Source organism: Felis catus, chromosome D2, assembly GCF_018350175.1.
Source record: "Felis catus isolate Fca126 chromosome D2, F.catus_Fca126_mat1.0, whole genome shotgun sequence".
In the NCBI taxonomy this organism is placed as follows: Eukaryota; Metazoa; Chordata; class Mammalia; order Carnivora; family Felidae; genus Felis; species Felis catus.
The window spans coordinates 54,271,837-54,285,415 of NC_058378.1; the positions used below are offsets into that span (position 1 = coordinate 54,271,837).

Sequence of the window (13,579 nt, forward strand, 5' to 3'; positions counted from 1 at the left end):
AGCAAGCGAATTTTCAAACCATATATTTGCATAATGATTTACCGTGTTCAAAGTTCTCACTCACTACTTTTTTGAATGATCTCATGAGGTAATGGAAACCATTTCGCACATAGGAAATTGAGGTTCACAGAGGTTAAATCGTGACAAAGTGAGAAGTAGAAAGAACTCAGGTCTGTGGCTTCGAAGGTCAGTGTCCTTGCCCCATCCTGTGCTGCCAGGGCTGGTGATGAGTCAGCCTTCCTGGACCATGGCACCCAGCACTGTGGGGGCAGTGGGAGGCAGTGAGCAGGAGGGAACGTGGGCAGGCTCTTGAGTGTCTTATAGCTAGAAGGGCTGGGGAGGTTAAGAATGCCCTTATGCAACTTAAGGTATTTATGAAAATAGGCTATAGAGACCTCAGGAATAAATACTTACCAAGGGCTAGTGGACGAGAAGCATTTTGAACAATAAGGGGAATGAATTAGAAGGGAAGGCTAACAAACATGTTCTGATGGGGAGAATACAGCAAACTCTCCTGTCTATGCCTTGGTGGAGAAGAGATTTTTGAAATGACTGACGTGTATCTCCAAAGATAACAAATCACATTTAATGTGTCTCGGGTGACCTGGTACATCGTGGCACACACATATTTACTGACTAAATAAATGAATTCAGCAATTATTGAATGCAAGCAGACACTAGTATAGTTGATAGATCTGGGCTCTATGTATTTCCATTTTTTTCATTCTGTGGAACTAGTAAGATAAGTAAGCAATTTTCCCATATATTCAGAGTCCCCAAACTGTTATCCATGACCTCTGATCTCTCCTCCTTGCCTGCCTTTTATAGTTTTCTTGTCTTCTAGGTTCTCAAGCTGTCAGGATCACATCTTCCTGTGGTCAATATGCCTTCCTATGACACCTGCTGGATTTGAAATCAGACAGACCTGGCTCTGCCACAAATTAAATGACCTTGGACAGCTCATTTAACTTCTGTAAACCTCTGTGCCCTAATTTGTAAATCTGTGATTGAAAAAGATTAACATGAGCCTCATGCCAAACATAGAGACAATATGTAGAAAAATGCTTAGTAAGCTGTAAAGAACTGTAAGTGAGGACTGTTGTTCTGGTCATAACCTGTGCCTTCTAATGGGGCAGAAAACTCCCTAAAAATAAATAAGTTCTGAGAGAGGCTCTGAGGAGGTCTCTTAAAAGTAATGTTTATTGCATAGTTATTGAGATATTTTATGTGTCCATTAGAACTTTTTTGTTTTCATATTTGCTTGCTTCCTGGTTTTCAAGATACGGATTATAAATTATGTCAGATGAATTACCACCCAACCCCACTCTCAGACTGGTTAAATATATCATGGTCAACACAATGACATATTACACAGCTAAATCTCTAATAATTGACATGAAATGAACACCACAATCTTTTAAGTGGGGAGGAAAAAACAAGTTGCAGAACATTATATGGAGTACAATCTCAGTTTATGTAATAAAAATGGACAGTAACTCTCCCCTCCCAACACCCCTAATATAACGGATGGGGTCCAAAAACATCAGTCATGAAAATTTTAGGGAGCATGATTGTATGATTAATGATATGACTGGGGTGAGCCTGTGGGGCCAGAAGCTCCTGCAACCCAAGTCCTTTCTGGTCCTGGTTGCAGTTTGGCGCCACCTGGTGGCAGTTATCCATTCTGCCTCAGTATCAAAGGGGACAATTCTGGATCCTATGGCTGGCTGGTTGGAACCTCCAGGATAGTTAGTGAAAACGATTCTTGGATTTTTCTTGGATTAGTTAGAACCATTTCAGTCATTTCAGTGGCTTGACCTGAGATCAGGCTAGGAGAATGCTGGAATCAAAGGACTCTCCTGCTAAATGCTCTCTTCCTGAGATGAGGTTGCCTCTTCCCCTTCAGACCTCCCCCTTGCAGAAGATAACTGTAAGCTACCCTTCATTTGAGAATAGGGCTAAAAAAAAGGGGGCGGGGGAGCCATCTGACAATCATATTATATCTAAATTCACGTAATTCCAGGGTTTCATAGTATATATGTATTCACATATACAAAAATATACGTGTACATTCATAGCAGATGTTTAGAAGCATATATAACCTAACAACAGTGATTTTTTTGTAGGGAATGAGATGAGACACAGAAGGGAAAAAGTTGATAATGGGGAAAGCTTGGCTTTTTATTGATCTATTTCTATACTGTTTGAAAAATTTTAATGATACATATGCCTATAGATATATCTAAATATATATTTTATATATATAGCTCCATGTGTAAAATTTGCTAAAAGCCAATTAACCTGATGACCAATGCTCATAACTACTGAGAATTTTGTCAACATTCGTTTCAGTGTGACCTACCTCCAGCCATTGGTTCCGCCTTTCCGCTGTAGTTCCTGTTCTTCCAGCCTGGCTGAATGCCAGTTTGCACATTTCATTGTTCAGATCTCCAGCATTTCTTAAATGCTCAAGGCCTGTGTAGGGCATGAACGGGCTTTCTCCTAAATGTAATTTACTTGTTCTTATTTGACTTTTAATATTTGGCAAAATGGTGTATTGTCCTCTTCCAAATTTGTCTACAGTTGACTGGGACTCAAAATCCACTGGCAGTAGGAGATCTATTGGCTTATTTTGAGCCAGGTCCTTATTAGTCTGTCAATATCAGCAAAAATACCCACATTACTTTCTTCCTCTCAGAAGATACATATACCCTTTAGAACAGTTTATGAAATATTAACTAGTGTATGAAATATAAAGCTAAGATATAGTTTCCACATTGCCAAGATATAGCACACATTTTTGCTAGGTTTTTCTTTTTTACTCTACATCATCTTACCATTTACTCACACTTTTCATCTCTTTAAACACAGAACCTAGAAGAGAAAAGCATTGTTCAAGATGACAAAGAGGTGACCTTGAGCTCAGAGGAGGAGAGTTTCTTTGTTCAAGTGCACGATGTTTCTCCAGAGCAACCTCGAACGGTCATCAAAGCACCCCGTGTCAGCACCGCACAGGACGTCATTCAGCAGGTGAAACCCTCTCCCTTGCTTGCCTCAGTCAGCTCCTCAGTGTAAATCACTAGGACAAATCTGATGTCAGCTCATTTTATGAGTGAAGTTCTAGAACAATGGGGATCTGAAGAGGGAGAGTGTGCCTCTTACAGTTGGAAAATACTAGTTCATTCCTTCAGCAGACACTCACCTAGTATCTACCATGAGTCTGGCTCTCTATGAAGTGTTGATAACAGATTGAGGTAGGAACTCCACAGAGTAGTAATTTTATTGCCCCAGACATGCCTAAGCCAATCCTAAAGACTGTCTCTCAAAGATCCTACAGAAGACATGCTGGAGGCCTTCTCTGGCCCTTTCCCTCCTCTAAGTCATACTTCTTGGTGCACATGGTTTCAGAGAACGATACTTCCTTCCTTCAAGCTTTGTAATGGTTTGTGTTTATTAAACACCCATTTGAGAAGTGGTATAGCATAATGGTTAACAGCACAGAAGACTCTAGATCAAATTACTCCAGGTTCAAACCCCAGCTCTACTTTTTAAAAAATTTTTTAAACTTATTTTTAAAATTTACATCCAAATTAGTTAACATGTAGCGCAGTAATGATTTCAGGAGAATTTAGTGACTCATCACTTACATATAACACCCAGTGCTTATCCCAACAAGTGTTCTCCTTAATGCCTCTTGCCCAATTAGCCCATTCCCCCACCCACAACCCTTCCAGTAACCCTTGGTTTGTTCTCCATCCTTACGAGTCTCTTACGTTTTTGTCCCCCTCCTTGTTTTTGTATGATTTTTGCTTCCCTTCCCTTATGTTCATCTGTTTTGTCTCTTGAAGTCCTCATGAGTGAAGTCATATATTTGTCTTTCTCTAATTTCGCTGAGCATAATATCCTCTAGTTCCATCCATGTTGTTGCAAATGGCAAGATTTCATTCTTTTTGATTGCCAGGTAATATTCCATTGTGTGTGTGTGTGTGTGTGTGTACACACACACACACACACACACACACACACCCCACATCTTTATCCATTCATTCATCAATGGACATTTGGGCTCTTTCTATGTTTTCGCTATTGTTGATAGTGCTGCTCTACACATTGGGGTGTATGTGCCCCTGTGAAACAGCACTCTGGTATCCTTTGGATAAATACCCGGTAGTGCAATTGACCCCAGCTCTAGTTCTTAGTGCCTCAGCTACAGTAGTGTGCTGGTAAACTGGCTCTCTTAAGGAAAAACAAAAAAGCTCCAACTGATTTTTTGTGTTTGCCAGTTTCTGTTGTGTGGATGCTCCCACCATGTCTGATTTCACTGGCCCGTTCCAGTTGGCTCCAGCACACTGTTTACCATGTGCTAAGTTACTACATAGATAACATGGAGATAGTATAATAGTACTTTCCACCCAGAGTTGTTGTGACAGTGAAGTCAGTAAGTATCGGTAATGTGTATAATGCTCAGCACATGGCAAACACTATAGTGTTATTTGCTATTGTTGCATGATTATGTGGTTAATAATTGCCTCCTTAATAGAGTTTGAACTCCAAGAAAGCCCAGACATATGGGGGTTTTTTTGTTCATCTTTATCTCTCCAAAGGATAGTATTGTATCTGGGACACAGGAAGCCCTCACTAAACATTTGATGACTAAATAAACATGTAAGCGAAAGATGATCTCGTACTAAATGAGAAGTGAGGCCAGGTAAATAACTAAAATGCCTTCAACATCCAAGACACTGAGATGAAGAAGCAGCCTGGTGGGACAGAAAGGCTCCTGAAGGTCATGATTCTGTCTCTCATTGTCTGTGTGACCTTCATGTCTATGAGCTTTGGTGCATGTAGAAAATCCAGTGAAAGTCCTTATTCTAGCACTTATTAGTTGTGCATCCTTTGGAATCTGCTTAACCTTCATACATTTAAGCTTCCTTGTCTAAAAATGGGGTAATACCTAAATCATGGTCTGTTGTGAAGCTTTATCAGGTAATGCAAGAAAACACGTTACAAGCTATAAGTACACAGATGTAAAATGAGGAATGATATGAGGCCATCTGAAAGATCCCTTCCTTCTCTAAACGTCTGTGACATTTTCCCCACCTTCAAGTCTCATTCAGAATGAATGCAAGTGTTGGAGATACTGTGTCTGTATTCAGTTGACTGTAATTTTTTTTTAATGTTTATTTATTTTTGAGAGAGAGAGACAGAGTGTGAGCAGGGGAAGGGCAGAGGGAGAGGGAGACACAGAACCCGAAGCAGGCTCCAGGCTCTGAGCTGTCAGCACAGAGCCCGACGCGGGGCTCGAACTCACGGACCATAAGATCATGACCTGAGCTGAAGTCAGACGCTTAACCAGCTGAGCCACCCAGGCGCCCCTCAGTTGACTGTAATTTATCTTTCAGACCTTATGCAAAGCAAAGTATTCCTACAGCATCCTGAGCAATCCCAACCCAAGTGACTATGTGCTCTTGGAAGAGGTGGTAAAAGACACGACCAAGAAGTCTTCCACCCCAAAGTCCTCCCAGCGGGTCCTTTTGGATCAGGAGTGTGTGTTTCAAGCCCAAAGCAAGTGGAAAGGGGCAGGAAAATTCATCCTTAAGCTAAAGGAGCAGGTGCAGGTAAAGTTCAAAGTTCTTTTGCTCTCTTCACAAAGTATTTGCTATTCACAGCTCCACGGTAATCAAATTTGGGAGTTCGTGAAATCTTGAAGAAAGTTCCTGAGCCAAGGGATATAGTTGGGAGAAAATCATTTGGCTTCATTTTCACTATGTGAAAAGAAAGGTAGTCCCTACCACCCCTCCACAGGTAAGCAGTTCTGAAAGGGGTGTCCCTCAGCACTTCTTCCCAAAGCTCTACTTACTGGAGAGGAAGAGGAAAGGGTTCTATGATAGCATGTCATGTGACTGAGGATCCTGGCTTTAAGATACCAACGGAAGGTTCTTTTTTTCCCCACAGGCATCTCGAGAAGACAAAAGGAAAGGCATTTCTTTTGCAAGTGAATTTAAGAAGTTCACCAAGTCAACTAAACAACCCCGAGGACTTGCATCACCTTCTCAGGTCTTGGCCTCAGAAGGTGTCCAAAACAAGGAGGAGAAACCTATGGGCAGCTTGTCCTCCAGTGACACCATGGACTATCGACAATAACCAAGGTTGGCACGTTTTACCCGGGTAGACTTGAATCATCACACTATTCTGAAACGGGGACCAACTACTGTGTAAGGCCCAGTAGGAGGATGTCCCCTGAAGGCAGATAGGAATGGTACCTAAAAACAAGAAAAGACCTCTGCAGATTTATGTATAACATTTATAACTTTAGACTGCTGGGTTTGTAGATGGCTAGACGAAGGCCCCGAGAGGACAACCCACTTGCCCGACCTACTACATCAGCCTTATTTCATCAGACATAGAACTGCCTTAATTATTGCTCACGGTCCTGGACATTCTCAAAGGACTTCTGTGGGTCACTCAGCTCTTATTCCTTTGGATTTCTAGTTTCAGGTCCGTTTTAAGGTTTGATTTAGCCTCAACAACCTCACCTTGGTCTGCCTCAATTAAAACATTAAAAACCTGGCATCCAGGATGCGATGGTTAAAAAGAAAGCAAAATAACATAACAGCCTCTGTCTTGAAACTGCAGTAAATTAAGCCTTTGGTTGTCCGCCCACTGCTTGGCATTTACAGAGTAAACTTAGTTCTATCTTAAAACAAATTACCGTACATGGAACCCAAATTAAAAAAAAAAAAAGAACTTGAGGAAACCAGATTTTTTTTCCATTTAGTTTGTTAATGAACCCAAGGATTAAAGCCCAGTTTTTGCCTGTGTCACTGTAGTTGTAAAATGAGACCGACGGCATAGTGAAGGCATTGCTGCTTATACTGTAGAGGTTGATCGTCTGTCTTTATCACAATTAGGAATTTCTTATATTAAACTGGAGCTCACAATTAAAGACTTTATTGATACCTTTTGACAGGGACCTAATTTGATTTATAACAGCACAAAAGAAGGCTCAATACACTGAGCCCGTATTTCTACATTTAAGAAGCTCTTAAAATAACCAGTGCCCCACACAACGCGTGCAAAGCTCTTCCAAAACAGCCAGGGCCAAACACAGGGAACACCCTCCTTCAGAATATCTGCGTATCCAGCTATTCTGAGGTTTGTTTAGGTTCTGTATGGAAAGGATCATCAGAAGGAACTCTCAGAACTACAGCAGCAAATCCCCATCAAATAGCATCGGACAATAGTGAATACACACAGAACGGCAAAGCCCTGACCTATGCCAGACTGAGAATGTTCAACACTCATTTTCTGTTGAGATACATCTGGAATCCTAATTTTTAAAAGTTCCAGGGGTGGGGTGCCTGGGCAACTCACTTGATTAAGCGGCTGACTCTTGATTTCAGCTCAGGTCATGATCTCATGGTTCATGAAATCAAGCCCCACGTCAGGCTCTGCACTGACAACACAGAGCCTGCTTGGGATTCTCTCTTTCCCTCTCTCTGCACCTCCCCTGATCATGCACTCATAAAAAAAATTTTTTTAAAGTTCCAGGGGCCTCTGGCTGGCACAGTTGGTGAAGCACCCGACTCTTGATCTTGGGGCCGTGAGTTTGAGCCCCACGTTAGGCACAGAGATTACAATTAATCGATCAACACATACATATACATACATTAAAAGTTCCAGACTCACTTTCTTTTTTGCCCCAGGACACTAAGACAACAGTGCCTTCTCCAAAAGCCAAGTGTGCTTTAGGACTAAGCATCAATGTTGAGCCTCCACAGCTGTTTAGAAGATAGCTTACCTTGGTAGTGGGTCTGTGAGCGTGACACTAAGGACAGTAATTAAAACCTAAAATATTGTTTTCCATGTCAAGAACTTAGCATCAAATAAATCATAGATGTGATGCTATACACACCCCTTATATTATAACCTCCACAGTGACAGTGGAATTATGCTCTGCACAATGGAGCCCTCGCTGTGCCACAAGATTACAAGAAGTACATCGGAATATAGCTCCACTGGAAATCTGACTTAAAAAGAATAAGCTTGCTATAATGAGCATTATTAGGAGTAGGGATGGGGGGTGATTTAGAGGTATGCCTTTGGACTATATTTTTCTGTAGCAAGCAAAATCATTGAGTTGACCTCAGCTTTACCTAAACTTGGGGAAGCTTCTCTTTAAAAACATCCATGGGTGCATCTATGGGAATATGTATCTCATGTTATAAACTCCTTTACAAATGGTCTCATGAGAAGAGACCTTTTGTGCTCGCAAGAAGACAAGTGTAATGTTTTTGCGGCTTTCTGAGAACATAAGGTTTCATGTTACTTGTTCTAAAATTTTCACCCCTGAAGTTTTAAGAGTTACCCCTTAATAATTTCCACAATTATATACCTTACTCATATCTGAAATAATGCAGAGTTGAAGGACTTCCACCTTTTAAAAAAGTTGAAATTTATTTGATTGTGATTACAAAAATCTTTCTAAAGAATGTGGTGTTCGGAACAGAAATAGGCTCATGTTCCACCACCCAGGAGCATCATGTTATGACACTGTGACTTTATAGCAAATAGTCTCTCCTCCAAAACCAGCCACCAAAGCTGTGGGTTTCTGTCGGTTGAATAACACTAAACCCTTGCTACACTGCAAATGTTTCTGTTCCTCCAGTTTAAATATACTAACAAAGCTATGTATACAACTTTACAGGTGAAGACCTTTTGGTAAGAAGTTAAAGTCAAGAGTGAACATGGTGGAAACAAATACAATTTGCTTATTTTCATTAGACTTAAACTGGAAATTGAGGATTTCTGAACCGAAGCCTTCTTGACACATGATGTGAGGTCCATGCTGAGGACAAGCAAAATGGCAAGGGCTACCTACCAACCAATTCCTGATGAATGCAACAATGCAGCCCAGGAGATTGCCACTTTGCAAATGTCAGCAGTTGGGAAAAAAACATTGCTAAGCTCGCAATAACTGACTTAGAACAAGGGTCAGCAAACTTTGTCCATAAAAGGCCAGATGGTAAACATTTTAGGCTTTATGGGCCATATGGTCTCTGTAGCAATTACTCAGCTCGGCTGTTACAGTGCAAAAGCAGCCATAGATGATCTATACGTGAATGAGCATGGCTGTATTCCAATGAAACTTTACAGACACTGAAATCACAATTTCACATAATTTTCACATCACAAATAATCCTCTTTGGGGTTTTTTCCAATCAGTTAAAAATGTAAAAGCTATTCTTAGTTTAAGAGCCATACAAACACTGGCGGCAGGCTAGATCTGGCCCAGGGCCATAGTTTGCTGACCTGACTTAGAAAACTGGCAACAAGAACCACAGAGGTCTGAAAACAAGCGAGGTTAGTCATACAGTTCATGGCGGACAATTGGAAACTTTAGGGCATTGCGAGTGTAAATATGTCCTGTGAGATTCATCACAAAGTAATTTGATTTAGTTTCTATATTGTGCACCATAGTGGACTCTTCTTTACCATTTCTTTTTACATACAGAATGATGTTGGGTTTTTTTTAAGTTTATTGCTTATGTATTATTCACAGATTATTCCACTTTTGGTTTTCACAAATTGAATTTAGAATGATGTACAAATTAGTATCTTCTGAGCTGTGACATCTTAACAAAAAATTTAACATTTCTTAAAGTAAAAGTAGACTGAGTTGGTGTTCAAATTTATTTATTTTGCAAGGTTTGTACTGACACTGTACTTATATATTTATTATACATCGCTTTCTTGATATTGCTTATAGATTTAGAAGTATTAGTGGTTCTAGCTCACTATTTGAAGACAAATCTCCTAAAAAAAAAAAAAAAGAAAAAAAGTACGCTCTGAATACCTGACATGGGCCAGAATTTCATGCAAAAAAAAAGCCTCATTTTCATTTCTAATTGAAGAGCTATTGATCCAAGTCATAACTGCCACTCAAGGTAAATTATCTTTAAAATCTTACTGCATAAAACTATAATGTAAGTATAAAAGATTTTTACTCTCAGTATGAAGCAAATTATGACTTTTAAAATGCAATGTGTGCCCCTCTGAAGCAAAATCCAAATTTTATCTTTCTGCTGATATTAAATTTTTTTCTTCAAATTATAAAACAAAGTCCTAACCTTTTGAGAAGTTCTTTTTATGCCAATTGTAAAAATGAATAACACGGTCCCCAGTTCTTTGCATACTCTAAAATCAGAAGCGTTAAAAGTATACCACACAGGGGCGCCTTGGGTGGCTCAGTCAGTTCAGCATCTGCCTTTGGCTCAGGTCATGTTCTCACGGGTTGTGACTTCGAGCCCCACATTAGGCTCCGTGCTGACAGTGCAGAGCTTGCTTGGGATTCTCTCCCTCTCCCCTCTCTCTGCCCCTCCCCTACTTGCTCGCACTCTCTCTCTCTCTCTCTCAAAATAAAAAAAAAAAAAAAATCACACCATACAGCTTTCACATTATTGGAAGTTCGTACTCAAAGCGTTAATGCTAGAGCAGTGACCACTTGCTTGTCGACAGAATTCAGGCTATTCCAGTTTGATGGAGTTTGCACAGTGCTACAGGTTTCTTTTCAAATAATCTATAATAAATGCACAGTACTGCCCATTAAAAAAAAAAAAAAACATTCCAGAAACACGTTATCATGCTTCTATAAATCTGGCATCTTTTCTTCTGGTTTGGCATACCGTGTATTGCAAACTGAATTACTGGCCTAACTGGCTAGAGTCAAAATGAAAACCCATGCAGAGATGAGATGACTGGTCTCTCTAGGTTTTATCACTTGGCCTTGATTCTAAGCTCCAGTCCCACCTCACCCCCATCTTTAACATAGTTCATTTGGCTGCAGAACAGAATCGGCAACTTCCTGAGACTGAAGTGAGACCACGTCTCACAAGTGAATATATTGCCTGTACTGAACCCTACTTGATTGTTCAGTTCCTTTTGAGGTGAAAGCACATCCTCTATTTGAGTCTTTGGGACTTCAGGAAGGACACATTGCTCAAAACGTAAAGCATCTGTTCTATTACAACTAACCAAAACAACCTGGTGTTTGCCGAAAATACAAAGTTTTTTAGTTTATCTGAACCATAGAGTTATGATGGCATACCAAATGAAAGAAATTACCCTATTTAGAATGAATCAAAAATGGCCACCCAGACTGTACCCATTAACACTTCATACTTTCCATACTACTAAAAATCTGGGTAGCAAACTTTTATCAGTAAGTTGATATGGAAAGGAATCTAAATAGGAGCTCCTGGGTGGCTCGGTTAGTTAAGTGGCCAACTTTGGCTCAGGTCGTGATCTCGCAGTATCTCTCTTTGTGGGTTCGAGCCCCAGGTCAGGCTCTGTGCAGACAGCTCAGAGCCTGGAGCCTGCTTCGGATTCTGTGCCTCCCTCTCTCTGCCCCTACCCTGCTCGTGTGCGTATGCTCTCTCTCTCTCAACATAATAAACATTAAAAAGAAAAAAAGAACCTATTTATGCAGGTTAGGTTTATTACAAAGTTTGGAGGAAAAGTATTTGAAGACGCTTCACTAAAAGCAGAGGAACATGAGTTGTGTTACTCTGTATGGTGATGCCAGCTTTACAGAATATACAGAGCTGATGAGAAAGGATTAGGTAAGAATCCAACTTGATCAGTGATGCTGAAAGAAATAGACTAACTTCCTCTCGGTCACCTGTTCATCTGCAATTGGTTGTTTTACAAAATAATAGAAGGTTACATGAGGTTGTTAAGGAAGCCAGGGTAAGTTTGAGGGCAAATTTGTAGGAAGTAACAATACTATTTGGGCAGAAAGTGCCCTCTTGAGGGAACCTTCTTTTCATGTCATCCTTTGCAAGTAAGTTATTTACAAATTCTCCAGTTGGGGGTATATAGTTGCAGCTACAAGTGAGTTACAGTGCCTGTTTTTAATTAAAGTTACTTTCTTACAAAGGTCTCCCATCTCAATGGCTCCGGAAACACTGGAGGCTCTTTAATGAAGCGGGCCCCCTGCTGCCACACACCCACTCCTTCCTCAAACTACATCTTCCCCTTCCTCTGCTCTCCCTCCCTAACCAGTACCTCTGCAGATCTGTCCTCCTCTGCCTGGACAACCATAGGCCTTGCTTAATTCTGACAAGTAACAGAGATTGCATTCTGCCTGGAAAAAACTGAATTGACTTGCCCACACGATACTCCACAACTCGGCCACACCAAGAGAAGAGTAGGATCTTCCTGGCTGGTGTCGGATCTCCAACTAGGCAGAGTGGGAGGCAGCCCACAGCCTACGTGCTCTCCAGACGGCTGCCTCGGACCCCTCGCAGTTGCTTCTCTTACATGAGCGTCAAAGTGACAAGAGGTGAACACCTGGACCCTCCGGAAAGTTATTAGAAAACAAAGATTGCCTCTTACACCAAGTCCAGCACCCATGATATGGGGCACTGTCAACAATTTATGTATTCTTGGCCATCTCTAAGTATCAACTTCCTGAAAGGAATCTTTGGCTGATGGCTAAGGATTTGGACATGGGATGACCTGAAATGAGTGTTTTTGAAATACTGACTCTCCATGATTACCAAGCTACTCATTCATATACATCTCTTAGATCCAAAATATACTATGCTCAAGCAGACCATCAAGCAGGTCTCTGAAACCTTTCCTAAGTCTCTGAACTTTGAAATAATTCACTCTGACACTGAATTGGGTAATGTTGCATTTTTTTTCATGTTGTGTGAATGATCTGACTTAACATGCAGGACCATGGAAGACTGAAGCTGTGTCTTACACTCGTTATTATCCCACTTCACTTTTAAGTGCTTAGCACAGTGCTAAGCACATAGTAGGTGCTCGATATTGGTCTAGTTAAAAATATATTAAGGCTGTAAGCTTGTTATAGCCTCAGGATGTGTGTGTGTGTGTGTATGTTACTATGATATTCAGTTCTGAAAATGAAACTCATCAACACAGGCCATGAAAGTTTATGCACAAATAGATTTCATTCTCAAATTCATAAAGGGTATTCAAATACTAGATGTGTAATTTTATGGTCCCACTGTGATTCTCTGTATGTGTAACTACAAAGTTAAAAGCATAATACAAGTGTGAAATAGTTCATGAATTTCTACTTCAAAATTGATTTTTCACCTAAACTAGTTTTTCCTGCCAAAGTGAAATATAAATGTATTTGTATATGTTTGGAAAATAAATGATTTGTGACATGCATTGGTCATTTGTGCTCTGATGGGGAAAGACCATGTGGTCATCCAAACATCTATTCATAACGTTTCTGGACTCTGTTTTATATCTAAAATGTGGTTTAAAAGCAAATATTTATATATTAAATTGTACATTTTCATTAAATAAGCCTACAAAAAAAACACTTTTTAAAATCACATAAGAATATGCTATATATACATAAACATACACACACACGCGCGCGCACGCTGAAAGATAACATGCACTGTTGAGCAGATATCCCCCATTAAGCTGGAATAATAAAGGCAATTTCTATTTTCATTTATTTCATGAGGGAAAAAAAGGGCTTTAAGCTCCAGAACAAAGGAACTGGCTTCTATAGTTTCAAAGACATAGAAGA

General features: G+C 40.3%; 2 protein-coding genes across 13 annotated transcripts in view; one reads left to right on the forward strand and one right to left on the reverse strand.

The window, feature by feature from the left end:
- Positions 1–13,206, forward strand: part of PLCE1 (phospholipase C epsilon 1) — a 321,945-nt gene extending 308,739 nt beyond the window's left edge. For 6 of the 11 annotated variants that reach the window (XM_045040422.1, XM_045040424.1, XM_045040425.1 and 3 more), the window contains 4 exons: positions 2,872–3,030; positions 5,403–5,618; positions 5,956–6,149; positions 8,708–13,206. In XM_045040422.1, the coding sequence (XP_044896357.1) occupies positions 2,872–3,030; positions 5,403–5,618; positions 5,956–6,144 (564 nt within the window). In that variant the 3' untranslated portion in view covers positions 6,145–6,149; positions 8,708–13,206. Of the gene's footprint in view, positions 1–844; positions 1,197–2,871; positions 3,031–5,402; positions 5,619–5,955; positions 6,150–8,707 lie in introns of those variants that run through there. The other 5 variants (XM_023240750.2, XR_006587184.1, XM_023240751.2 and 2 more) reach the window with 5 other exon arrangements.
- Positions 1–13,579, reverse strand: part of NOC3L (NOC3 like DNA replication regulator) — a 52,155-nt gene that overhangs the window by 6,307 nt on the left and 32,269 nt on the right. The window contains exon 22 of one of the 2 annotated variants that reach the window (XM_045040430.1): positions 9,680–9,816. The exons of the other annotated variant lie outside the window; for it this stretch is intronic. Coding sequence (XP_044896365.1) covers positions 9,798–9,816 — 19 coding nt within the window. The 3' untranslated portion in view covers positions 9,680–9,797. Of the gene's footprint in view, positions 1–9,679; positions 9,817–13,579 lie in introns of those variants that run through there. 2 annotated transcript variants of the gene reach the window in all.